Source organism: Bubalus kerabau, chromosome 1, assembly GCF_029407905.1.
Source record: "Bubalus kerabau isolate K-KA32 ecotype Philippines breed swamp buffalo chromosome 1, PCC_UOA_SB_1v2, whole genome shotgun sequence".
NCBI classification, from domain to species: domain Eukaryota; kingdom Metazoa; phylum Chordata; class Mammalia; order Artiodactyla; family Bovidae; genus Bubalus; species Bubalus kerabau.
In genome coordinates this window covers 188,990,011-189,015,096 of record NC_073624.1, presented here as the reverse complement: position 1 = coordinate 189,015,096, position 25,086 = coordinate 188,990,011, and the positions used below count along the sequence as shown (strand labels likewise).

The following is a 25,086-nucleotide window of genomic DNA, read 5'->3' as shown; positions in this document are numbered from 1 at the left end:
TTTTGTGAATTAAAGAAAACCAGGTTAACCCCAAGTTAAGAAATTTAGTGCTTTTCTCTGTATGAGAAAATGCTAGAGTCTAGGCTCAGTGAAATCATTCCTTTGATATGCACCTCAGCTATCTGGGGACCGTATCCTGTTTTCACACCCTGAGTTCCTCTGGGCTCACCAGAGGGAGTGACTGTAGTCTGAGCGCTGATAGAGGGCAGATATTCTTCTCCTTCGCAAGCTCCCTCAGGTTCATTGGCTCACACTGGAGGGCTACAATTGCTGATGACTGTGACATCCTTGGTTATTGACACCACAGGAAATACTACATTTCTCAGTTCCCTGCTTGGAGGATCTGGAGGAGCACCCAAGAGGACTTATAATATGGTATTGAATGAATGAGTGAGTAAATGTGTTTCAACAGGCAGTGGGGTTTGCACAAGCAGCAAAGCGCACCCACCTGCGCTTATCTGGGGGTGTGACTGCGTCATTCATTGCGATGACGGGTCTGCCCAGGGGGCACCTGTTTTGCGTGGTCCTCTAAGAACCACGCCTTAAACTGAACCGGGTCACTACCCCAGATTCCCACATAGCCGCCTCCTCAGGGCCGCAGATCCGGTTCAGGGGCGGTTGCCCTGGGCAACCTGTCGCGCCATGCTTCCTGTATTGATTCGAATCGCAACTTACGTCACGTCCTCCCGAGATGCCCGAGGCGCGCAGGCGCAACCGCGAGAACTGGGCGGGGCGTGATGGGGCGCGGGCGCGATGCTCGGGCGCGCGGGGGCGTGGCGGGGCGTGGCGGCGGCACGCAGCGCGCCGGCGCGGGGGCGTGGCCGGCCGCGGGAGCGAGCGCGCGGCGGAGGAGGGCGCCGGAGGCCGCGGAGTAGCGGCCGACGCCATATTAAGGAGCGCGGAGCCCGGGATCCCGTCAGCTGCGGCCGCGGCCGGACGCAGCGGAGCTGCGCGCAGCGCAGGTGGGCGCGTCGCGGCGCCGGGAGAGGCGGGGCCGGTGGAGCCAGAGGGCGAACGGGAGCGAGCCAGGTGAGGCGGCTGAGGTCTGGGGACCCGCCCCCTGGACCCGAGCTGCGACGCCGGAGCCGGGCCGGGCCTGGCAGCGGCGTGGGTCTGTCCTGGGTCCCCGAAAACGAGCCGGCGATCCGGCCCACCACTCCCAGGCTTGAGCCCCGCTCCGGGAGCCGGCCAGACCCCCGAGCGCCGCCCCCCAATCCGAGCTAGGCTCGAGTGACCTCAGCATCCCACCTCCCGTCCGAACCCCCATGTCCGAGCCTTCCCCCAGACCAGGCCCTGGATGACCTCCCCAACCCGAGCCACCTGCGGCCCGCCATCTCCCCGCGAGGTCAGCGTCCCCTTTCTTTCTAATTATGAGGTTGAGCTCTGACCACCCCTAAACCGGGGGACTCCCCACTCCGCCCACCAAAACGGCCGGCCGACGCCCTAATCGTACTCTGCATCTCTGGCCTGTCAGCCTCGGGTCTCCCGAGCTCGGGCCCGGCCCAAATTGAAACTGCCCCCCGCCCGCCCCCGAGCTGTCACGACTCACCCAGGCCTGGACCAACCCCCGTCCCCACCCGGATAAAACACAATCCAACCTTGTGGACCCTGAACAACCGGGCTGAGGGTGCGGAGACCCTATCCGTCGGCGCTCCCCATTGTACTCACCCTGCCCCTCTCTGCTCCTGGCACACGGAAGCAGTTAGACGACGAGTTTTGAATACTTAAGTGCCCCTCTGGTTCCCGGCCCCTCTGGTTTCTGCTCCTGCCTCCCTCCCTCCCAGTTTGTCCCGTTTTCACCACGACCCACCCAGAATCCACCTCTCTATTTCGCCGCTGACTCCACCAAAATCTGAGACCGCCTGGCTGTGCCCAACCGCCCTCCAGCCCGGGATCATTCTGGTCTTCCTCCAAGCACAAGCGCAGCCACTTGGGAAAGGCCACAGTCACCCCATCACAGCCATCTTCCCCAACTAAAAACTGACCCCCGCCTCCCATTGGCCTTACCTATTCTGACCTGCCCCCAATTAAAAGCCTGAGTTCCACTGTTGTGTCCCAGCCGTAACCCGTTTTGTTTTCCCCCATCATATCATTTCTGGGTTCACGGGGCCTTTCAGACTGGGGACTAGATTCCCCCACCCCCACCCTGGTACACTGAGCAATGACCTCATGCCTCTGGCTGTTGAGGCAACACCCCATCCTCTGTGCCCCTCCACCCCACTTCTTACCATCCTTTGAATGAGGACAATTTACCTAAAGAAAAACCATCCACTAAAACCTCATGCAGCCAGATCCCTCCCCCAGATGGGGCCAGGTGGGATTGTCTGTGTAATGAAGACCTTTGAGGGGGTCTCTTCTGATGGTAGGGGCTGGATCTGTCCTCTGGAAGCTGATGAGATGTGGGGGTAGGGGGGCTGTCCCCAGAGTGGTGCACATTGTTGCTTGGAACACCTCCCAGCCCACTTATGGGCAGACTGTCTCGTGCGTCCTCGTGGCCTGTGATGTGGAGGGTCCCTTCTGTTTTGGCCACACCGGGCTCGTGTTTCTTCTGAACCTGAGAGAGGAGGCAGGTGTGCCGGCCACTCGCTGGTGCTTTGCGTCATGAGTGAGGTTTGATTGTTCCCAGAGGGTTCCATTAAGGATGCAGGCCCTGCCTCTCCAAAACCCAGAGCCCTGGTCCTCAGACAATGCTTGGCTCAAAGGACACTTGCTCTGCTGTGGTGGGGGGCAGCGTCTCCTGTGACTGCGCTGGCCAGCTTGCTGCCAGGACTGTTGCCCAGGAAGGTCTTAGAGTCTGTGCCTGGGCCGGTGGCGTCTGTCTGGGGCTGGGCACAGGGGACCTTGAAGCCTCACAAGGCTTCAGAAGCAGATCTGCATAGAAGCTCACACTGGGCCCTCTGTTGCTGCAGGAAGTCTCTTGCCATTCGTATTTATTGGGGCTGCTGACTGGGGTAGGTTTTGTGTACCAGGGACTTCTGCCTTTGGGGAGGCCCATGGTGGTGGTGGCTGTGGGGACCTTTTGCTCAGTGTTACTGAGAGGGATGAGGATCAGAAACCAATCTATCTTCCAATCTGTCTGGGACTCCGGGCTGACTTGAAGATCAAGGGACTTGTTCTTAAAGAAACCAGCCGACTTGGAGCACCCTATAATCCTTCTGGAGATTTTTGTCTGGGACACTGGTGATGTCTGGGGACATCTGTGGTTGTCACGACTGGGGAGGCTCCTAACTTTTGAAGGGGTGGGGCAGAGATGGGGCTCCATACCCCATGGCACCCAGGATGGTCTCCCACTGAGAGTGATCTGGCCCTGATCCTGAAAGTCCACAGTGCCAAAGTTGGAGGCCTGGAACCAGAGCACCGACCAGAGCCTGTGAGTGCAGAGTCTCCACGTCAGTGCCCTGCAAAGCTGGGGCGGGAGAGTCCTGGCTGGAGCGGATAGAGGGTGGGCAGTCCATCTTGGGGATTGGCACAGGGAGCCAGTGACCTGCAGAGCTGGGAAAGGGGTATTCAGCCCTCCTCTTCTGCCCCAGTAGCTCCCAGTGCTGCTGGGAGCAGTGCTGCTGCTGCGTTGTGTCAGCCAGCTCGTCAGCTCCACTGGTCTTGGCCTGCCTGCCCCTCACTCCCTCCCCGAGTCTTTGCTGCGGAGCCTGCCCAGTGCAGGCAGGGAGTGTTTAAGTCAAGGGACAGGCGCAGGGCCCAACCCCCAGTGACAGTCTCCACGGGACGTTGGTGGCCCCAACGGCTGTGTCCTGTGTCGTTGGCAAGTGACTGCCTCCTCTGCCTCAGCGTCCTCGTGCGTGAAGGGAGCGAGAGCGCACGCTGCACCCCCCTTGGCCCGGCCGCCTTCAGTCGTCCCACCACTGCTCACGCGGCAGCCTGCACCGTTCCCTCTGTCTTTCAGTCTCCTCCACTGTTGTTCAGTCATTAAGTCGTGTCCAACTCTTTGCAACCCCATGGACTGCAGCACACCAGGCCTCCCTGTCCTTCACCATCTCCCAGAGCTTGCTCAAACTCAAGTCCTTTGAGTCAGTGATGCCATTCAACCATCTTATCTTCTTTTGCCCCCTTCTCCTCCTGCCCTCAATCTTTCCCAGCATCAGGGTCTTTTCCAATGAGTTGGCTCTTCGCATCAGGTGGCCAAAGTATTGGAGCTTCAGCATCAGTCCTTCCAGTGAATATTAAGGGTTGATTTCCTTTAGGATTAACTGCTCCAGTGATGTTTCTCTTATTATCTGATTTTTGTGGGTAACAGCTTTACTCAGATGAAATCCTCGTGCTCCACAATTCACTCACTTAAATTGTGCAGTCGGGTGGTTTCAGTGCGTTTGTGTGGTGTGTGCATCTGTCACCACTGTAGTTAGAGCATTTCCATCAGCGCTCACTCCCAGCCCCTTCTCACCCCTGGCGACCACTAACCCACTCTTGGTCTCTGGATCCGCCTATTCCTGGCATTTCATATAAATGGCATCACACAACATGTGTTTTTTCGTGTTTGGCTTTTCTCACTGAGCATCATGTCTTTGGGGTTCATGCTGTAGCATGTCCTCTTTTCTGTGGCTGGATAATTCTCTGTGTGGATGGGCTCTGTCATGATGTCTCTGCGCCAGATGGCAGGCCCCTGGGCTGTTGGCACTTTCTGTCTGTTGTGAGAGAGCTGCTGGGGACACAGGGGCACCCTCCTCTCTATCTCGACTAGGGTATCTCTGCTCACTCTTGATGGCCTCCCCTCACCCTCAGTTTCCTGTCCTCATCTGCTGCTGGTGCCCAGACCTGGCTCCTGACTGCGGCCCACGTGGCCAGCGGCCCGTCAGCCTGCCCTAGGTGCCATGTGGCGTGTCCAGAAAAGGTGGCCCTTTCCTCAGACCTGCCCACCCCCCTCCCTTGTGTCCCTCAGCCTCACCTGGGACTCCTCCTCTCCACCCCCCATCTTGTTAGGACCACCTGCTTTCTCAACTGAGCAAGCAGATCCCAGCCCCCCACAAGCCCACTAAACCACCTCTCTTCAAGCCCCTGGCCCATCCTTTCCCACCCCTGCCACCAGCCGCCCCAAGGCACAGCCCCGGAGATTGTGACAGCCTCGTAACCTTTCCCTCTTCCTGCTCCCAGTGTGCTCCCCCCAGACCATGCCTTCCAACCCCCTGCTCTTCCCCAGATCAGAACTAGCCTGGGAGTCATAGGGTTGTGACCCTCAGTGAGAGTGTCATCTCTATCAGGCCTGAAGCTGCTGCGGGAGGCAGGGTCAGGCTGCCATGGTGACGGGGAGGCCGCTTGAGGAGGTGGGGGGAACAGATGGGGGGTAGGCGTGTTTGTCTGCACTCATAGAAGGGCTGAGCACTGAGATGTCAGTGCTAGTCTTCAGAACCGGAGGAGGCAACTTTTCCCCCTAAAGAGTCCCCTAAACCAGAGGGTCCCCATCAAAACGGGGGGTGCAACATCAGTGGGTGGGGCCAGAGATGCTGCTCAAACCCACAGTGCCCAGAAGGGTCCCCACAGGGAACAACCTGGCTGCGTATCAGTATGTGTGGAGGGGGCTGCCCTCAACATGCTAGGCTTTTCCTTCTGCCGCTCCCACTCTGGACCCATGGGTGGGAACCACAGTGAGGAGATGGAGGAAGTACCTCTGACACTCACGGCTGCTTGTGAGGGGTGAGGTCCCTGTGCCCAGGTGTGCAGGCGGATGCAGAGATCTGTGAAGGCTCTGGGGTCCTGGTGGGACACAATCAGAAGTTGTGATCATATAGATAGATGGTCCTGAGTCACTGCTGTGGCGCTCAAGTCCTTCTTTCCGTGGGCTGGCATCCTTTGAGCTGCTGCAGACCTAGATGTCCTTAAGGCCTGAAAGCTTCACCCAGTCTGACGGGAGGGGGTGCCTGTGAGCTAAGAGGTGAGGGTGAGGGTTAGAGTGGTAGTTTCACCTGGAAGTGAGACTCTCTTGGGGGTGTGGTCACGGGCAGGAGAGCTGTGTTGACCAGGCTCTCCATGCCTCCAGGCTGTGAGTCCTCCCTACTTGGCAGCTCCTACACCTGCCCACACATGGGGCTGTAAACCTCTGCTAAATGAGTGAGTGAATGAACGAATGACAAGAAGAGGCTCCCCAGATGCGCTGCCGGGCCTCCCCACCCAGTGATGCTCCTTAGTCACTTGGAAGACACTCTGTCCCCTACTGGGCGCAGCCCGTTCTGACTCTGGCTATCCTCAGGCCTGTCCTTCCTTGTCCTTAGATGTGAGGGGCTGCTAGCTGGTTGGGTCCCCTCTGCAGGTGCTGCTGCTAAGTCGCGTCAGTCGTGTCTGACTCTGTGCGACCCCATAGACGGCAGCCCACCAGGCCCCCCAGTCCCTGGGATTCTCCAGGCAAGAACACTGGAGTGGGTTGCCGTTTCCTTCTCCAATGCATGAAAGTGAAAAGTGACAGAGAAGTCGCTCAGTCGTGTCCGACTCTTCGAGACCCCATGGACTGCAGCCTTCCAGGCTCCTCCGTCCATGGGATTTCCCAGGCAAGAGCATTGGAGTGGGGTGCCATCGCCTTCTCTGTCTGCAGGTGCAGCCACTCCCTGCTCAGGTCCCTGTCTGTGCCTCCGCTGTGGCAAAGCCCAGAGCCCAGGTCCTAGTCAGGAGTCAACGCCTGTACAGCCGCGGCCAGCCCTGTAGCCAGCAGGAATCCCACTCCTTTCATGTTCTCAGGACGATCCTCCCTTATCCAAGGGGAGACCAGTCCTTGTCACCTCTAGGAACAGTAGGGGAGAAAATGGGGCCCTGCCCTGTGCTCCCCACATGCCGCACAGCCTATATTGCTGGGCAGTGGAGGGGCAGGAAGCAAGGCGGCTGGGACCGTTGTGCGCCCCTCACTGAGCCCGGGAGACCAGCTCCGCTCCCTAGCGTCCCCTTTGGGTCAGACTTCCTACCAACTGCCCCATGGAAGTTGCGCCCGGTTTCACCCCTGCACTTGTGGTGTTACTCCATTATCCCCACTTTTGAGATGAAGAGACAGGTTCTGAGAGGAGAAGTTGCTTGCCCGAGCCAGTTAGCCAGTAAGGGTCGAAGCCCAGACTCACAGCCAGCTCTGTCCCCCTCCACAGCCTGCCCTGGCCCTGGTGATGATCGCAAGAAAGGGATCTGCCAGGGCTGGCCGGCCTGCGCCCACGTGGAAAAGGCAAAAGCAGAGACTCTGCTGGGAGCAGAAGATTGGAAGACCCCCCCATTTCTGGTTGAGTCTCTCGTGGGGCTTCTCCCACACCCCTCAGAGTCTGGCTGGAATAAGACGACCAGTTACCCTGCCTTCTCAGGGGCTGATGGTCAGGAAGCCATGGACTGGCACCAGAGCTACCACAGTCTTTAGGTTCTTCACCTGCACGCCTCATGGGCCGGGAGGGTGCCTCCTGGAGGGTTAGGGACCCCCTCAGAGGCTGTGCCCCAAGATGATGGTTCTCAGGGAGCCCTAGTATTGGTCACCGTGACCCCTAATTGGATAGCTCCCACTGGAGCCGACTGGTGCTGCTGCATCCTAGCTGTAATGACCAGTCCCGAGAGGGCCTGGGAGCTTTAGACGGTTGGCCTGCTGGTGCCAGGGTGCTCACCAGCCTCCTGAGCCCCAGGGTTCCTCCTTTGTGGAACAGAGATAGAATTGAGTCTGGGGACTGCATTGAGTCATGCACCTGGACTGTCTGGCTCTTCGCTGGCTGCTGGAGGGGCACAGGTGGGCTTCGTGTCCCTGCCATCAGCTGTGTCCTGACGGCCTCCCCACAGGGCTGGGAGCAGAGTCCCATCCCCCGGGATGCAGTTCCCATGGGCTTTTCTGGCTTGTGTCCTCAGAGAGCCTCTGGGGAGCCTGTGTGAATTCCCTCCCAGAGGCCAGATTTACCCTCTCTAGGGTGATGCTGCGCCCCCCCCCCCCCACCTCAGGGGACACTGGACTGTGTCTGGGGACATCAGTGATCCACACAACTGGGGGGATCCTCCTAGCATCAGACACGTGGGTGCCTGGGGGGCTGCTCTACACCCACAGTGCCCTGGATGGCTGGGATGTCAGCAGTGCCTTGGGAATGGGGGAGGCCAGCAGCTGCCTGGAGTCCTGAGTCATGAGCCACATCACGGGGTGTCTCCTTGGCCTCAGAGCCCCACAGCAGGAAAACAGCGGGAGTGGTTCTCAAGATAAGCAAGGCCCCAAAGGACCTGCAGTTGGTCTGAGCACTGCTGGAAGCAGGGGACGGCCCTGTGGGCCTGGCACAAACTTGCCAGGGGTATGCCCAGGATGCTGCTCTCACCTGAGGAGGCCTTGCCAGCGACAGAGGGAGGGGCTCACTATCCTGGGTCCTGCCCCACAGGCCACTGTCTGACCTCATTTCCTCTGTGGGCTCAGGGAAGGGTGGTTTCTGCTCACTCACCCTTGGGGCTGCAGTGACTGGAGGCGAGCACCTGCCCTTGTGTTCTTCCTCGGGTGGGACCCCAGCTGTCAGGAGGGCTCTTGGGGCTTGGACACTGGGTTATCTTCTGGCCCCTGGGTCCCTGCCAACCCAGGGCCAGCCCATGCTCTGTCATTTCACTGGCCTGGTCCTGTAGGGCCTCCCCCCAGCACTGCATCGGATCATCCTCTCTGGAGGGCCGTGACAGGCACTGGGGTGTGGAGTGGCATCTCCGGCACCCACAGTCATGACAAGCACAGATGTCCCCAGACTCGGCCCGGTGTCCCCAGGGCAGAACCACTCTGGTGAGGACCACTAGGTTGTACTGAGTGCCTGGTAACTGGAAATCCTGCAGGCTGGAGGGCTGGCTGAGGGCAGGAGTTGGTGAGAAACTGCAGGGGAAGCCTCCTCCAGTGGGGCAGTGGCTGGAAACCCAGGAGTTAGGAGACAAGCAAAGGGGGCAAAGTGTTCCTGTGCACAGCTGGCCATGCCCCTACCATGGAGACTCTTCCGGTCTCATGCCGGGTGTGCATGACCCCTGCTGTGTCTGGCTGCTTATTTCTGTGAATGGCTGGCAATTTCCCGAGACACAGATTCCAAGAAGCACAGTGACAAGGCAGGAGACCAGGGCTTCCTTCCTCACTAGACCCTGCCCTCTAGTTCCTCTTCCCAGAGCCGACTGTCTAACCCTTCTGAAAGCAGCTTGTTCTGCACAGCGTGTTGTGTGTGCAGTGGGTCCCCAAGACCCCCACCCCTTTACCACAGTGCCTCTGGCAGCAGGGGAAAAAGGCCAGGCCCCCCAGGTAGACATCTGAGCTCTGTCCCCTGCTTTCCTGAGCAGCCTGCGTACAGCAGCTTCCCTGTACACATGGGTTTGCACGTGTGCCAGAGTTTCTAAGGGGAAATTCTTCGAAGTCAAAAAGGATGTGCGTTTTTAGATTTTGAAAGCTGTTGCCAGATTTCGGCTCCTGCCAACAGCGGGTGGGAGTGTCTCCTCCGCGGCGAGGGTGTGTCCTCTGATCCTGGAGCTCTGCAGCATGAGGCGGGAGTCAGCATCTCCTGTCTGCCTCTGACCCTCTCCCTCCCTCTTATAAAGACCCTATGATGACGCTGGGCCTCCCGGGGAGTCCTGGGTCGTCCCCATCTCAGGGGCCTTGACCCTGTCCGCAGAGCCCGTTTTGCCATATAAGGAACGCAGCCACGATCAGGGACTAGGGACCGCTCTGATCCTCAGCAGCCACACCTGTCAGCAGTGAGTCACCTGCCCGCCACACGGCCTTCTGCAGACTCTCCTGTCAGGACGTAGCCCACAGATGGCGAAGGACACTTCACATGGGCGTGCTGATTTAGTGCACACCCGGTGCCTGGACACTCAGCGTCTTAGCAGCAGCTCCTTTGTGCATCCTAGAAAACCAGTCTCCACGTACTCTGCAATGACCTCAGTGCTTTGGGTGCTTAACTTCAGGTGTGTGGCCTGCATCTGCACTGCTCTCTGGGCCCTGCCATCTGACCACACAAGGAGCCGCTAGGGGCATTGACATGGTGGCTTTGGTCTGTGAATGGAGAGGCCGTGGTTTCCATCAGCTCTGTGGGCAACCCCCTCACCATCCCTGAGCTGAGGCCCCAGAGGGGGCGCCCCTGAGCACGTGGGCTCCAGGGAGCTTTCTGCCCGCCATGTGGCAGCTGAGGCTATGTTTAGGTCTGTGGAGTACATTCAGTATGTTGGGCTGGGAAGTTAGCCCTCTGAGCCTGGTTTCCATGTCTGCCAAGCAGGGACAGCCACTGACCTAACTCGGACGCTGGAACAGAGCTCAGTGGCTCCTCTCAGTGTCCTGCCTGCTCATAGCCTGCTCACGGGCCCCCTGGGGGAGGAGGAGTAGAAGGCCAGAGAAGGAGATGACTGGCAGTCATTTCAGAGGCTTTGTCTTGTGGCCACAGTGGACAAAACGTGTCCAGGGACCTCTGCCAGACAGGATTCCAATGGCCACGAAGGGGTGGCTTCTTTCACAGATTCACCTGAAATGGGAGTGGGAGTTGGCAGTGTTGCCAGCTCATTTCTCTCAGCGGGAAGTCCGTGACAGGGATGTGGGCCAGCACGGGCTCAGAAGAGCCCCAGGCCAAGTGAGGGGGTCCTGTGGGCCTGGGGTGGGGGAGGGAGGGCAGGTGGACCTCCAGGCAGGATCCCTGTTTGCCCCACCTGACCCCTGACCCCTTGCCCAGCCTTGCCGTCCTCATCTTTGCAAGAGGGTGCAGGCAGCAAATTCACAGGTGACTGGTGGCTGTGTTACGGCCCCTCAGGGTCGAACCCCACTGGCTCTGCTTTGGCCAAGTGTCTGCCTTTGGGCCAAAGCCACACTGAGGACACCCTATGCGTGGCACAGTCCCAGTGAGGGATGGGGACCTGACAGGCTCATGCCAGTGCCTATACCTCAGCCCAGGGTTAGGCCCAGGAACTCGGGGAGTCTGTGTCTGAGGTGTGGAAGTAGGACGTAGGCAGGGCCACCTGAGCATCTTGTAGTCTCGTGGTCACATATAAGGGCAGACGTTCTTTGATTTCCTTTCTGTCTGCATGGATTTGACGACTCTGGGACCTCCTAAGAGTGGAATGACACAGCGTGTGACCTTTTCTGTCTGGCTTCTCTCACTGAGCATCATGTCCTCAGGGCCCACCTGGGGTGGCAGTGTCAGGACCTCCTTCCTTTTTTAAGGCTGAGTGACTCCACTGTGTGGAGGGACCACATTTGTTCATCTGTTCACTGTTGACGACTCTTGGGTTTCTCTTCTTGGTTTTCGTGAATAGTGTATGTAAAGGCACTTGTATACTGGCTTCTTTGTGGGTCTGTTTCCTTTCTCCTGGGTGTATATCTGCGTATATCTCGAAGTGCACTTGCTGGGTCATGTGACTGTGTATATTTGATTTCTTGAAGAGTTAACGGGAGAGGGGCTGGGGGGTCAAGTGTTTAACAGGGACAGAATGGGGAGTGAGTGTTTCATGGGCCCAGAGCTTCAGTTCGGGAAGATGGGACAGTTTTGGAGATGACGGAGGATGGTTGCACAACAGTGTGCGTGTGCTTAGTGCCATTAAGCTGCACACTTAGAAGTGGTAACAATGGTGAATTTTATGTTATGGGTACTTTACCATATATTTTTTTTTAAGGCAGGAGTGGACTTCGCCAGGGCACTACATCTAGCAATTTGTATTAGTAAACTTAATTTCTGGCCAGGCTTTGCTTTCTTAGTTCGTATTTGGTCTGTCACCGCTGTGTGCTGGCCTGGAGGCTCAGGGGCTGGAGCTGTCTGGCCCGACCTGCACATGGCCTCCAGCTGGAGGAGTAGACTGACGGTGGTGGGAGAGGTGGCGGGCGCTGGGGGCGCAACGCTTGGCCCCCACCCCAGCCTCATGCTGCCCTCCATCAGGGTAGGTGACAGGCTCGCGTGTGGTCGTGGGCACCCCGGACCCAGGTCTGCTGTCCCCCTGGGAAGGGTGCGCTGCTCTCTGAGGCGTCCTGTCCTAGAAGGTGCACAGCCCTCCTGCCTCAGGCCTCTCTCTTCAGCCTCCCCTCATGCCGCACTCTGACTCCGGTCTTCAGAGAGGCCTCCTGACTGGGGGACCTGGGGGGGGGAACCTGTCTGTCCACTGGCGGCGACATCCCTCCACCAGGCAGGCCTCGTGCCCAGTCAGCTCCGTGGGAAGGGCCAGGCAGCTGATGGACCCCCTCCCCACTCCTGCCCCCTGTTCTGTGCTTTGGGACCAAAGCTGCTCTGCTTAGAGAAAGAGGGATCAGCACCACCCCTCCTCTCTCTAGGGGCCCTAGGAGCGAGGATGTGGTCCAGAGGTGGCAAGACCCGGGCCTGTGCGGGAAGAGGAGGGGGCCTGGGGGCAGGTTCCCCACAGGACAACCAGAGAGGAGCCTGTCTGCCCCATCACGGCCCTCCGGGCTCCTGGGGGAAGGGCCCACCCACATAGCGGGGGGACTTGGCTGTCGCCCAGGGTACCCCATGGTCACCAGCGACCAGGAACCGCTGTCTGCTGGTGCTGACCTCTCCTCCTCTCCCCACCAGGCCATCCAGGGCCGCTGAGCACGGCTGGCGGGCCGTGCCTGCCCGCCTCACCATGGACCAGGACTATGAGCGGCGCCTCCTGCGGCAGATCGTCATCCAGAACGAGAACACGATGCCGTGCGTGAGTGCTGGGGCTGGTGCGCCAGCGCCACCCTGCCCAGTGGAGCCTGTGGAGTGGGGCTGGTGGGGGCTGTGCTCAGCCACGGGGCTTTGTCCCTTGAGAACAGAGGTGTCCAACAGGTGACACACACGTCCTCCCCATGGTCACACCCAGGTGTGAACCCCCTAGTACCTCCCCACACTTCTCTGCTGCTGGGGCCACAGACCCCTCATTCTCTGGGGGACTGGAACAGAGCAATGGGGGGAGCTGTTTTTCTCTTTCCCAAGCTCCTACCCCCTCCACCATGTTGTAGGCTCCCAACACGTGGCAGGCTGTGCCCACTGCTTCTCAGCACTCTTGGCTCTGCACAGGCTGTCCAGAGTGGGCTCCTTCCTGCCTCTTCCAGTGTCTGGGGTTGTTGGCACTCCTGGGCACACAGACCTGCCCACCCCACCTCTGCCTTGTCTCTACGTCCCCTTCCTCTGTGTGCTGATGTCTCTGTCTCCTCTGAGGACACAGGCCTTAGGTTTGGGGCTGTTCTCCAATGTGAGCTCATCTTAACTTGAGAACACCTACAGAGACCCTATTTCCAGTTAAGGTCGCACCCCAGGTCCCAGGGGCGGGACCTCAGCATATCTCTCTGGGGAGCACAGTTGAACCTCCCTTATAGGAGGAAGGGCGTTCCTGGGACATTCCCACTGCCTGACGCCGGGTCCCGGGAAGAGACAGTGTGGGGATATGGGTGGCGGGACACAGGCTGGAGGCTCTGTGTTCTGTGCCGCCCGCTCTCCTGTCCGTGTGTGACCCTGGGAGATGGATTGCAGCTCGTGGCGATGCCTGCACTTGGGCTCTCGCTCTCTGGCCACTTCCTGCCCAGGGAGCGGGACACACGAACTGAGCCTCAGACGTGGTGCCACTCACAGGTGCCAGCACATGGGTTACTCCCAAGATCAAACCCTTAGCCAGAGGCCACGGACAAGGAGACATAGCGGGTGGGGCCTTGGTCAGGGAGGAGACACTGGCCTTGGGGGCTCTGAGGCACCCAACCCACCCTGCCGTCCTTCCAGGTGGCAGAGATGCGGCGAACCCTGACCCCTGCCAACTCCCCCGTGTCCTCCCCCAGCAAGCACGGAGACCGCTTCATCCCCTCACGAGCTGGTGCCAACTGGAGCGTGAATTTCCACAGGATCAACGTGAGGGGCTGCTGGAGGGTGGAGGGCGAGACCCTGACTGTGCAGCCTGGGGGCAGGGGCCCATCCTTCCCACTCACTCTTCCTTCCCCTCTCCACCCACAGGAAAATGAGAAGTCCCCCAGCCAGAACCGGAAAGCCAAGGACGCCACCTCGGACAATGGCAAAGGTCAGCACTCAGGTCCCCCCAGCCCCAGGCCCCAACCCCCAACCTGGCCTCACGGTGCTTGGTGCCCACAGATGGCCTGGCCTACTCTGCACTGCTCAAGAATGAGCTGCTGGGCGCTGGCATTGAGAAGGTTCAGGACCCACAGACAGAGGACCGCCGGCTGCAGCCCTCCACGCCTGAGAGGAAGGGTCTCTTCACGGTGAGTCTGCTGGCCTCCGCCGCCTCCTGGTCAGCCCTGCTGGGGGCTGGAGTCCCAGATGGTGGGGGGCCCCTTTAACCCCTGCCTCACACCAGGCTCACCCCAAGCCGCCCACCACCCCTTTCAGGCGCGAGCGCCAGGGCAGTGTCAGGGGCCCGGCTTGGGACCCCCCTGACACTCTGAGTTGAGGGGCTGGTGGCTGTGGGGGCAGAAGATGGGCGGACGCCAGCAAGCCTTTGGGAGGACACCTCAGGGGCCAGGCCTGGTTTGCTGGGGACACGTGTCTCTAGCCAGAGCGCTTCCGGCTTGGCGCCCTGTGTGCTCTCCCCCCAGGGGCTCAGGGCACCAGGGCTTTGGGGCACAGCATCCGCTCAGAGGTATCCCCCCCTGCAGTACTCCCTCAGCACCAAGCGCTCCAGCCCTGATGATGGCAACGACGTGTCCCCATACTCCCTGTCCCCCGTCAGCAATAAGAGGTGAGTCCAGACCCGCACGGGGTGGGGAGGGGCTGTGCACAGCTCAGGGAAGTTCCTGGAGGAGGCTCCAGGCAGGGGGGAAGTGGGTTATCGGCACTCAGGTCGGCTGAGCACCCATGGTGGAGGGTTGGTGGCCATGGGGTTACCCACAGGTCTGGAGTCACAGAGTGTCAGTCAGGATGAGCCCAAAACACCGGGGCTGCTGGAGAGGGAGACTGTGAGGTCCGTGCAGTCACTGCAAAGCCACTACCCCTCCCCCTCTCTGCAGTCAGAAGTTATTGCGATCTCCACGGAAACCCACGCGCAAGATCTCCAAGATCCCCTTCAAGGTCCTGGATGCTCCCGAGCTACAGGATGACTTCTACCTGAACCTGGTGGACTGGTCCTCCCTCAACGTGCTCAGTGTGGGGCTGGGGACCTGTGTGTACCTGTGGAGTGCCTGCACCAGCCAGGTGGGTTCCTCTGAGCGCGTGCACGTGTGTGTGTGTTGTGGAGGGTGATGCTAGGGAGCAGCCAAGCCAGGCCGGGCCCTGTGTGAGCAATGGGGAAGCTGCTGGGGCCTGGATAGTTCCCAGCCACCCCCTTCTCCTACTCCGTCTCCTCAGGGTGCAGACCATCCCTGCCACGGGCTGCCTTCCAGAAGTTAGAGTTTTTGCTCCCGGCTTGAGCACAGGGCCCCCAGCCAGCAGTAACTCCCCCTCCTCTGAGTGGCTGCTGGCCCCCAGGGTGGCATGTTTGAGGGACAGAACTATATGCTGGTGGGTTCAGAGAAAGCGAGTGGAGCCCCCACAGGGACACCGGCACACCCGCATACACATCCCCTACAGCCCGTGGCCAACGCCTGCTGCAGGGCCCCCCGGCTGTGATGCCCATGCCCCTCCAGTCTGTGCAGTCAGCATCCCTGTGCTTGTGTGTGTCCCTGAGCTCCCAGCTACCTCCTGGGGCCCACAGTGAGGCCGTGGCTCACAGGCCTGAGGTGTGAGCGAATGAGAGAGTGAAGGGGTGGGTGGATGGATGGATAGACAATCTGGGCCTTAAAGGAGGAGTCGGCCCCACATCTGTTGCACCAACATGACACCTTCCACCAGGTGACCCGGCTCTGTGACCTCTCTGTGGAAGGGGACTCAGTGACCTCCGTGGGCTGGTCTGAAAGGGTCAGTACACCAGCTCCATCCCCTTGCTGGGCAGGGTAGGCACAGGGGAGATCTGACTGGACTTCACTGGAAGGGACTTCCACAGTGGTGGGGGCCTTGCACACCCGGAAGGAGCCTTATGGTCATTTGTCTAGCCCCAGTGACATCTGCACCCTGGCTGTCCTCAGCCTGGTTAGATGACAGACACGGGGGTGGGCAAGTTTGCTCCACACGTTGACGCATGTGGATGTCTGAGCATGCATGTCATGTGGGTTTTACCAACCTAAGCTCCATATGACTTATCTGCCTGGGTTCTTAGGAGAAGGATCCTATGGCACATGCGTTAAGAGACTTTGGAGGAAAGGGGGAGGGGAGGGCCCCATCTGGGCCTGACACCACCCATGTTGCCATCCTAGGGGAACCTGGTGGCTGTCGGCACACACAAGGGTTTCGTGCAGATCTGGGACGCCGCTGCGGGGAAGAAGCTGTCCATGCTGGAAGGCCACACGGCGCGCGTCGGTGAGGAGCCACCTGGGGGCAAGGGTGGGGGTGTGCTGTGGGGCCAGGCCACATCCTCAGCCTACCCTCCACCTGGCCACAGGGGCACTGGCCTGGAACGCCGACCAGCTCTCATCCGGGAGCCGGGACCGCATGATCCTGCAGAGGGACATCCGCACGCCCCCCCTGCAGTCAGAGCGGCGGCTGCAGGGCCACCGGCAAGAGGTGTGCGGGCTCAAGTGGTCCACCGACCACCAGCTCCTCGCCTCGGGGGGCAACGACAACAAGGTAGGCCAACCCCTCACTCCCTGCAGCCCCCTGTGTGGAGCAGGGGGAATGGGGGTGTGCCGAGGGATGCCAGCCTCACAGCCCCATTCCTGCAGCTGCTGGTATGGAACCACTCGAGCCTGAGCCCCGTGCAGCAGTACACAGAGCACCTGGCCGCTGTCAAGGCTATCGCCTGGTCCCCCCACCAGCATGGGCTGCTGGCGTCCGGTGGCGGCACAGCTGACCGCTGCATCCGCTTCTGGAACACGCTCACGGGGCAGCCGCTGCAGTGCATTGACACTGGCTCCCAGGTGTGCAACCTAGCCTGGTCCAAGCACGCCAACGAGCTGGTGAGTGTTGGGGTACAGGATGGGTGGGCGGCAGGGGGCCAGGCGGTCAGGCCCCGGCCAGCCAGGTCTGGCAGAACCTCAAGGTGCCCACACTCAGTGACCCCCAGAGAGGCCCAAGGGCTTTCATGGGCAATGTGGTCCCCGTGTCAGTCCAGTCGTGGACCAGGGAGCCAGGCTGGGGGCTGTCACCTGCTGGTCTTTGCACCCTTCAGGCAGGCCCTGTGTTCTTGTGCCTGTGGATGCATCTGGGGGCCTGGGACCCCAGCACAGTGCCCTTTCTGTCCCCTAGGTGAGCACACACGGCTACTCACAGAACCAGATCCTGGTCTGGAAGTATCCCTCTCTGACCCAGGTGGCCAAGCTGACCGGGCACTCCTATCGGGTCCTGTACCTGGTGAGTCTCCCTTCCAGGCCCAAGAGGCAGTACGCCCTGCCGCCCAGGTCTGTCATCCCATCTGGGCCAGCTCCGGGCCCCGGGCCCAAGTGACAGGTTGTGGCATTGTCACTCTGAGTCTGTTTCACCAGCTCCCTGCCCTGTGAGCAACGGTGGCTCTGCCCACTGTGATCTCCAGGTGTCTGCCTGCACATGGAAGTGGAAGATGCTGCAGATAACCCCCGTGTACTTGCTCAGGTCTTCTCTAGACGGTTCACTAAGCAACCATTCTCACGTGTCTGGAGACAGGAGCCCCTCTCCTCAACGCACATGCCCTCGTCAGCATTTTGGTGTTTTCCAAAAAAAAGTTTTGTCCTTAAGCCAGCGAGTCCTTTGCCGAATCGCACAGCGAGACCCTCGTCACAGCAGGCAGGATGTCCTTGATGTTTTCCCCGGGTGCCTGCAGCTGCGGGGACAGTGGCCTCTCTCTCCTCCCGTAGGCCATGTCCCCTGACGGAGAGGCCATCGTCACCGGTGCTGGAGACGAGACACTGAGGTTCTGGAATGTCTTTAGCAAAACCCGTTCAACAAAGGTAAAGTGGGTCGGTATCAGCGCCAGATGTTCCCAATTGTGTGCCCCCAGCATATCCTGCCCCCCCACCCCTGCCCTGCCAGCCGGGATCTCTCCAGTACCCCCCACCCCTCTGCTTCTGCATCACCTGGCCCCCTTGCACATCCTGGGGTGCTCACCATGCTTGGTGCCCGCACAGGCCCCTCCTGGCCCAGAGCCTCGGGGTCCCTCCGGGCAGAGCTTCCCTCCCATGCCTGAGTGGCGGGGCTGGGCTGAGGGCTCAGCATTGCCCCTGTGTGTCCTGCAGGAGTCTGTGTCCGTCCTCAACCTCTTCACTAGGATCCGGTAAACCCACAGCTACCGGCCATTCTGGTCGCAGAGCAACACCTTGTCAGCGTGCATGGACTCTCTGCTCCCCCCAACATGGGCCCAAGATTGGCAGCAGGGTGGGGCGGGAGCCGGGCCTGGAGAGACCCTGAAGATTCCATTAAAGCCTGATTGCGAACCCTGTTGGCCGGTGTTTGGGGCAGGACCGGGGCGGGCAGCAGCAGGAGTGGGGCTCTGGCTCCCCACCCTGGGCGGCCCCGGCTCGGACAGCGTGCCCAGCGCAGGACAACTCCTGGACTGGCTGCTTCCATCACCCGTCACCACCACTGCCTCGTCAGGGCTGCATGCTATGCCCAGAAGCATGTGCCCGCCGCCGCCCACGCCTGCCGCAGGATAGGACAGCTGGACGCCACGCCCGTCAGCCAAGAGGGATCACAGGGACGTACCCTCTTGAAGGGGGTCTCTGCAGCCGCCTCTGCTCTCCCGGACCCGGCCGCCCCCCACTGACTCTGAGTGCACGACATTGGGAGCAGGCTCCAGGCAGGCTACATGCCGGAGGTCAACTCGAGGTGGACTTGTTATCTGAGGAGAACTCTAGGGGGATCTGTCCACTGTCATGTGTTCACCCCAGTTGAGCCCTCCTTGTTGCTCACGGGGTCACAGGCAACTGTGATTCTTGGCGCTTGCAGGGTGACCAGTCAGGGTAGCCTGAGGGCAGAATCGATCCCAAGGGTCAGGTCCTGTGGGTGCCTGGCCCTCCCCTTCCTTCCAGGCTACCCTAGTGGGTCCTGTCTGCGCCTTCAGCCAGGGCAGGGCGCACCCCAGGGTCCCCCACGAGTTTCTGAGCTTCCCCTGGCTCTGGGCCCACCTCCCTGTCATGCTCCACCCTGTTTCCGCTGCACCTGGAAGAGACAGGGGAGGGAGGCTAGGCAGCTGTGACCAGGGGCCCGAGCATGCCTCCCTCTCCCCTTCTGAGGCGGGAGGACATGGACGGGTGTGGACAGGGTGGGGCGGGCCCCGCAGGAGCCCTGCTCTTGGTTCTGAGTACCTTTGCCCCTCAGCAGCCAGCGTGTGCATGTGTACATACGTATTTGTGACTTTCCTTTGGATTTGTTTTTGTGTTTCTGTAAATCGGTCCCCAAATGTTAAGGCTCGCTGGCAGGGAGCAGTGACCCGCCCCCACCCCTGGGGAAAACGGGTCACAGCTCTTAAAGCCCTAGCATTCAGAGGGTGGGCGGGTGTCTGAACTTAGGGAAGGGTGGGCCTGCCCCAAGCTGCTTGCAGGGGGCAGAGGGACAGTGTGTACAGACATGTGTATGCCCATTGGTCCAGGTCTTATTTTTGTTGGAGTCTTTTTTTTTTTTTTTTTAAATAAGAAAACAGTCCTGTGTCTACCGCACCCAGCCTGGCTCTACTTGTGGGCCCCGCACCTGAGGGCACAGACAGGGTAGAAATGATGACGCATGTGTTGTCTTCCAATGCATGGCAGGGCTGGGCATGGGAGCGGGCGGCTGGTGGGAGAGCCAACCACGTGGTCATGCCCAGTGGGGCTGTCAGTCTGTCGATGTGTTTGGCTCTGGTGGTCTGCACTCTGTGTAACCCCAGAGCAGCCTGAATGTCACAAGCAGGCGGCGACAGGCTGAGGAGGCCACTTGCAGGTGGTCAACAGGGAGTGCCAGTGTCCCTGAATGCCTGGATCCCTGATCCCTTGCAGCCCAGCTGTGGCAGGTTCTGTTGGAGTGAGAGGGTGGACCCAGGGGTGGTGGTGTGAGTACCCAGCAAGGCCTGGCTCAGTGCCCTGGGCTTGGGGAGGAGGCTAGGACTTGTTTCCATTGCTCCTAGACTGACAAAGGGGAAAGGTGTTAGTGACAGCTGAGGGTGAGATGGGGAGGAAAGCAGCCAGGCTGGAGGGGCGCGACACTGGATGGGCCCCCCAGGGGGTCCTAGAAGAAATTAGGTGAGGCCCCTGCAGTGAGCAGATGCCCACAACTGGTGGTACATCCTGTGAAGATCCTTGTCCTGGGCAGCGGGGACGAGGGAGGCCAGAGTCCAGACTTGCTCTTGAGCAGCTTCTGTCGTGCAGGTGAGTGGATAGTAAAGTGTTAAAGTGCATGTGGCAGGCACAGCGTGAAGAGGGGGTGGGGGGCTTGGGAAGAGGCAGCTCTGAGCCCAGGGCTGAGGTGAGAGCAAGGGTCCAGTTTGGGGCACAGACAACAGCTGGGCTGAGGTGGTGCCCCAATCTGTGGGCATAGCTGTGCAAAGGCCCTGGGGCAGGACCATGTTGGAGGAACGGAGGGAGACCTGTGTGTGTGGAGCAGAATGAGCAAGGGGGAGAGGGAGGAGGGGAAGGAAGGGAAGGGATGGGGGAGGTCAGGCAGGGCCTGGTGGGCCGAGGAGAGGATTTGGGCCTTTACCCCCAGGGAGGAAGAACAGGACCAGGTGGCTGTGTGGAGACCTGGACACAGGTGGGAAGGGACCAGGGAGGAGGCTGTGCCCTGGCAGGTGCTGGCAGGACTACGGCCACAAGCCACTGGAGATGGTGAAAGACAGCCAGGTTCTAGATTTGTTAATTTTTTTGCATGTGGTGAAATGTGCATAACATATTAAGGTGTACAATTCAGTATGTTTTTAGTATGTATACTGTGTTGTGCTACCATCATCACTGTTCAGTTCCAGAATTTTCCATTCCTGAAAAGAAGCCCCATCCCCATCAGCAGTCACCCCCCCCTTCCCCCTCCCCAGTCCCTGACCACCAGGAACCCACTCTGTGTGTCTGCGGATCGGCCTGTTCTGGACGTTTCCCATCAGTGGAGTCACACCCAGTGTGCCCTTCTGTGTCTGCCTCTCTCACTGAGCGTCGTGTTTTCAGGGTCGTGTCAGTGTATCACTCCATTCTGTGTTGAGAAATGTTCCCCAGCACGGAGGGACCCTGCTTGGGGTCTTTTCTGCAGTTGGTGGGTGTTTGGGTTGCTTCCACTCTGGCTGTGGTGGTGTGTGCTATTGTGAACACGTGTGTGCAGACTCTCAAACTGGGTTAAGGACTCGCGGGGAGAAGGTGGAGCTGAGATTGTGGAAGGGAAATTCAGAAAGTTGGTTCTGTTCCAAGATGCCCCTGTGGGGGTGTTGGGGGACAGAAAAGAGGCGGGTGGACTGAGCCCCAGGCTGGCCCCACCCAGGAGCTCCAACGCGGGCCCCCCTCCTGAGGGAGGGAGGCAGTGGCTTGGATGGGGGCCAGTAGGCCCAGCTGTTGCCAGGACGCTGGGGTGGCCTTTGTTGCTGTCAACAATGGCCCCACAGGACTTGGAGGCAGGAGCCCCCAGGCACGCAGAGGCAGACATGCAGACCCTGAGGCGGCAGGCTGCCTGGCCCTGTGTCCGCCGGGGAACCCTGGAAGTGGATTTCCCTCCGCCTCTCTACAGGTGAGCATGTGCTGCCCTGTGCTGCTCCCCGGGTTTGCTTCCCACCAGCCTCGGTCCTTCTCCATAAAGGCTCCCCTGTCCTAACCTGGCTGCTCCCTGCACCCATCCCCTCCCACCCGTGCCTGGCTTGGGACCTGGCAGGAGTTCGTGCAGGTCACGTGGTGGTTCATACCTGCACAACACACACAGCGTATGCACGCACACAGCCAGCAGAGCAGAGGGTCCTGTGAACCCCACACTGCTGGACCAGTCTCCACAAGGGGCACAGAATACACCCTCTTCCCCTCTCCGGGGGCTGGAGGTCAAGACCAAGCTGTCTGTCTGCAGGGTTGGGGGCCTCTTGAGGCCATGAGGGGGGGGCGCCTGTCCCCTCACCCTCTGGGCTCTGGGGGTGCAGGCGGTCTGTGGTATCCCTTGGCTTGTAAAGGCATCACCCACACTGCCTCCGCATCACGTGATCTTCTCCCCTGCCCGTCCAGATCCCCTGCCTTACTGGGAGTCTGCATCAGGGTCATGTTAGGGCCTCCCTGACCCAGTGTGACCCTTTTTTTGGCTGTGCTGGGTCTTAGTTGCTGCACCGGCTTCTCATTACAGCAGGTTCTTCTGCTGTGGAGCACATATTCAGGCTTCAGTAGTTGTGACTTCTGGGCTTGAAGGCACAGTCTCAGTAGGCACACAGACTTTAGTTGGTTCATGGCATGTAGGATCTTTCTGGACCAGGGATTGCACACGTGTCTCCGACATTGGCACAGGTGGATTCTTTACCACTGAGCCCCCAGGGAAGCCGGTCCCCTCTGGAGTTAATCTGCTAAGACCATATCTCCAAATAAGGTCATATTCAGAGATTCCAGGTGGACAGGAACTTGGGCGACACCTTCAACCCACTAGAGGATCCATTAATCATTAATAAACTATAATGATATACTATCCAGCTTTACAAAAAAAGGTGAGCGAGCACCTTGGGTGCTGCATTTCCAAGAAAATTAAGAAAAGCTGTGCCACCTCAATTGAAGCAGGGTTCCACAGGTGTGCAGTGGGACACGGGTGCATGCACAGACTGCTGCTGCGAGGGAATGGACAGCAATGAGTACAGGACTGCTGTGAGGGCTGGGGGAACAACGTGGGGGGGAGGGGGTCAGGGCTGGCAGCTGGCATGGGAGATGAATTTTTTTCAGTGCTCTATTTAAACACTGGGCTTCCCTGGTGACTGAGGTAAAGAATCTACCTGCAATGCAAGAGACCTGGGTTCCATCCCTGGGTTAGGAAAATCCCCTGGAGGAGGGCATGGCAACCCACTCCAATATTCTTGCCTGGAGAATCCCCATGGACAGAGGAGCCTGTCAAGCTACAGTCCATGGGGTCACAAAGAGTCAGACACGACTGAGCAACTAAACACAACACGTTTATTTAAATGCCAGTAGGTCTCTCAATTCTAGACCGAGAAGGCTTCATTTATTAGGAAAAAAACATTTTTCTTTCAGCTGTAATGCAGTGTTTTTATTTTTTGAGGTAATAATTGACACAGACACTTCACTGTGTGTTGTTCTAGACTGTTTAAATTCCTTTCCACAAACCACGTGCACTATGTGGTTTCAGTTCATTTCGTAGCTCAAAAGGGTAGGGCCTGCCAGAGGGTCCTGCAACTCCCCTCCCTGCAAGCAGCAAACCCAGCCCATGGCCACTTCCCAAGACCTGTGCCCCAAACACAGCAGGCCACGCTCTCCTCTTTCTAGTTTGCCCTGTGGGGTGAGAACCCCAAGCAGGCACATAGGAGATGGTTTAGTCAGCAGTCCTGCTGGCACCATCTTGGGGTCACAGCCTCATTCCCTGGGGCACCCACGTCCCTGGAGCTAGACTGCCAGGTCACCGCAGGTGCCCACCTCTGTCCCTTGGGCAGTGGTGCTGCCAGGATGTCTGGAAGGGGAGCTTTAGTTTTAATGCCTCCTTGAGGTTTTAGTGTCACCATCAGCATATTTCCACTTACCCCGGCTCTGCCAGCCTAGTTCTTACATCTTCCCCCGCTGCCCCACGACCTTTACACGAGCTGCTTGCCTCACATCAGTTACCTCCTCCTCCGGGAAGCCCTCCTGAGGTGCTAGCCTGGGAGAGGCTCTGTACCAGAGGCCCCTGGAACAGGAGGCATAGGTGCTTCTTTAAATGTGAGCCAGTCTTAGCGCCTAGGTGCTCCTGGGGACTTGGAGGAATGGTGAGGGCACTTCCTGGGAGCCTGGGCCCCTCCACACGTTTTCCCTGGATCCCCAGCCCATGGCTCCCAGGCCAGACCAGTGACAGGTAAACCTGAGCCACTCACTCAGCTGTAACTGAGATCACTTCCAATACACTTCCAGGCCAGGGTAGCTTCCTGGACGAAAGGGCCTGCATGCAGGTCTGTGAGTTTGGACAAGAGACTTGGTAGGGGCAAGAAAAGCAGAAAAGGTGAAGAAACATTTAAGAGGCTCCTGAGGGTCGGGGAGGATGGGGTAGGGAGGAGGGGCTACGGGGGCAGCCTCCCGCACCTCTGACAGGGCCTCTGCCTCTGCACCGAGATGCCAGCAAAGAGGAGAGAGGCCCAGGGAGGGCAGGGGGGCTGCAAGCTCAGTCTTTCTCCTCCCGCCCCCTGCCCACAGCGATGACTACCTGTCCCAGGAGGGGCCCCGCTGGACTCCGGCCATCAGACAGGCCGCGCGCTGGAAGTACACGCCCATGGGACGCGACGCGGCCGGCGAGCTGTGGTACACGGGCCTGACCAACTCGGACTCCCGGGAAGCCTGGTACACGCTCCCGCGGGCTCCGGACAGCCCGTACCGTGAGGCTTATGCCCGCTGGCACGGGTGCTATGGCCACCAGGAGCGCAGCCTGCCCTCGGGTGAGCTCCCTCCCCTACCTTCCCCCACCGTCCCCAAGCCTGGAAAACAGGTGGGGCCGGAGGTGCGGAGCTGACCCCAACCCCCACCCCGCAGCCTACACCCAGCGTCTGCGAGAGACGGCCTGGTACGACCCCATCATCCCCGCCCAGTACACAGACCCCAGCACTCGGTGGGGAAGCGTGCTGTGGAAGGACAGGCCCATCAGGGGCAAAGAATTTGGTGAGGCCCGGGGCAGGGGGCGGGGCTCGGGGCGGGACCGCCCGGGGGCGGGGCCAGCCGTGACCCGGGTCCTGGCCCCGCCCCACAGCCATCAACAGGCACCGTTTCAGGGTGGAACCGCTATGGCGGGCGTCTGACTACGTGCGGTACTTGTCAGCGCCCCAGCGCCCGCGCTACACCGCCCAGAACTACCGGCAGTGGGGCCTGGAACCCTACTGTCCCGCCACCAACCAGCGGCCCCCGCCCGTCTATACACCCAGTCACTGATAAAGATCGTGCTGCTGCCCGAGGCGGCTCTGCAGGGGCGCAGGCGCCACCACTCCCACCCGCCCTGGGCGTCCGTCCACCTCTGGGGCCGGGGCCTGGGGGCAGTCAGATAAAGGGAGACCCTGGTGACCAAACTCGAGGCAGGGGCAGACAGACGCCCACTCCGGCCCCGCCCTGGGCCGCAGGCAAACCGCCAAGGC

The 25,086-nt window shown here is 59.9% G+C and overlaps 2 protein-coding genes across 6 annotated transcripts; both read left to right on the top strand.

Moving 5' to 3' along the window:
- Positions 1-837: 837 nt before the first annotated feature.
- On the top strand, positions 838-19,257 carry FZR1 (fizzy and cell division cycle 20 related 1). 5 transcript variants are annotated; one of them, XM_055547273.1, is made up of 14 exons: positions 838-962; positions 12,462-12,582; positions 13,629-13,754; positions 13,857-13,920; positions 13,992-14,119; positions 14,453-14,595; positions 14,864-15,047; positions 15,684-15,749; positions 16,145-16,247; positions 16,330-16,514; positions 16,610-16,843; positions 17,133-17,237; positions 17,717-17,818; positions 18,095-19,257. In XM_055547273.1, the coding sequence occupies exons 2-14, from the start codon at positions 12,514-12,516 to the stop codon at positions 18,134-18,136; spliced, it is 1,551 nt and encodes a 516-aa protein (XP_055403248.1). In that variant the 5' UTR covers positions 838-962; positions 12,462-12,513; the 3' UTR covers positions 18,137-19,257. The 5 variants fall into 5 exon arrangements, with proteins under 5 accessions (XP_055403248.1, XP_055403263.1, XP_055403259.1 ...); XM_055547288.1 differs by having other exon boundaries at positions 845-1,029; positions 14,513-14,595; positions 17,717-17,809; XM_055547284.1 differs by having other exon boundaries at positions 845-1,029; positions 14,513-14,595.
- Positions 19,258-20,423: 1,166 nt separating this feature from the next.
- Positions 20,424-24,983, top strand: TEKTIP1 (tektin bundle interacting protein 1). The gene is made up of 4 exons (XM_055547297.1): positions 20,424-21,533; positions 24,161-24,399; positions 24,494-24,619; positions 24,708-24,983. The coding sequence occupies exons 1-4, from the start codon at positions 21,400-21,402 to the stop codon at positions 24,884-24,886; spliced, it is 678 nt and encodes a 225-aa protein (XP_055403272.1). The 5' UTR covers positions 20,424-21,399; the 3' UTR covers positions 24,887-24,983.
- Positions 24,984-25,086: the final 103 nt, after the last annotated feature.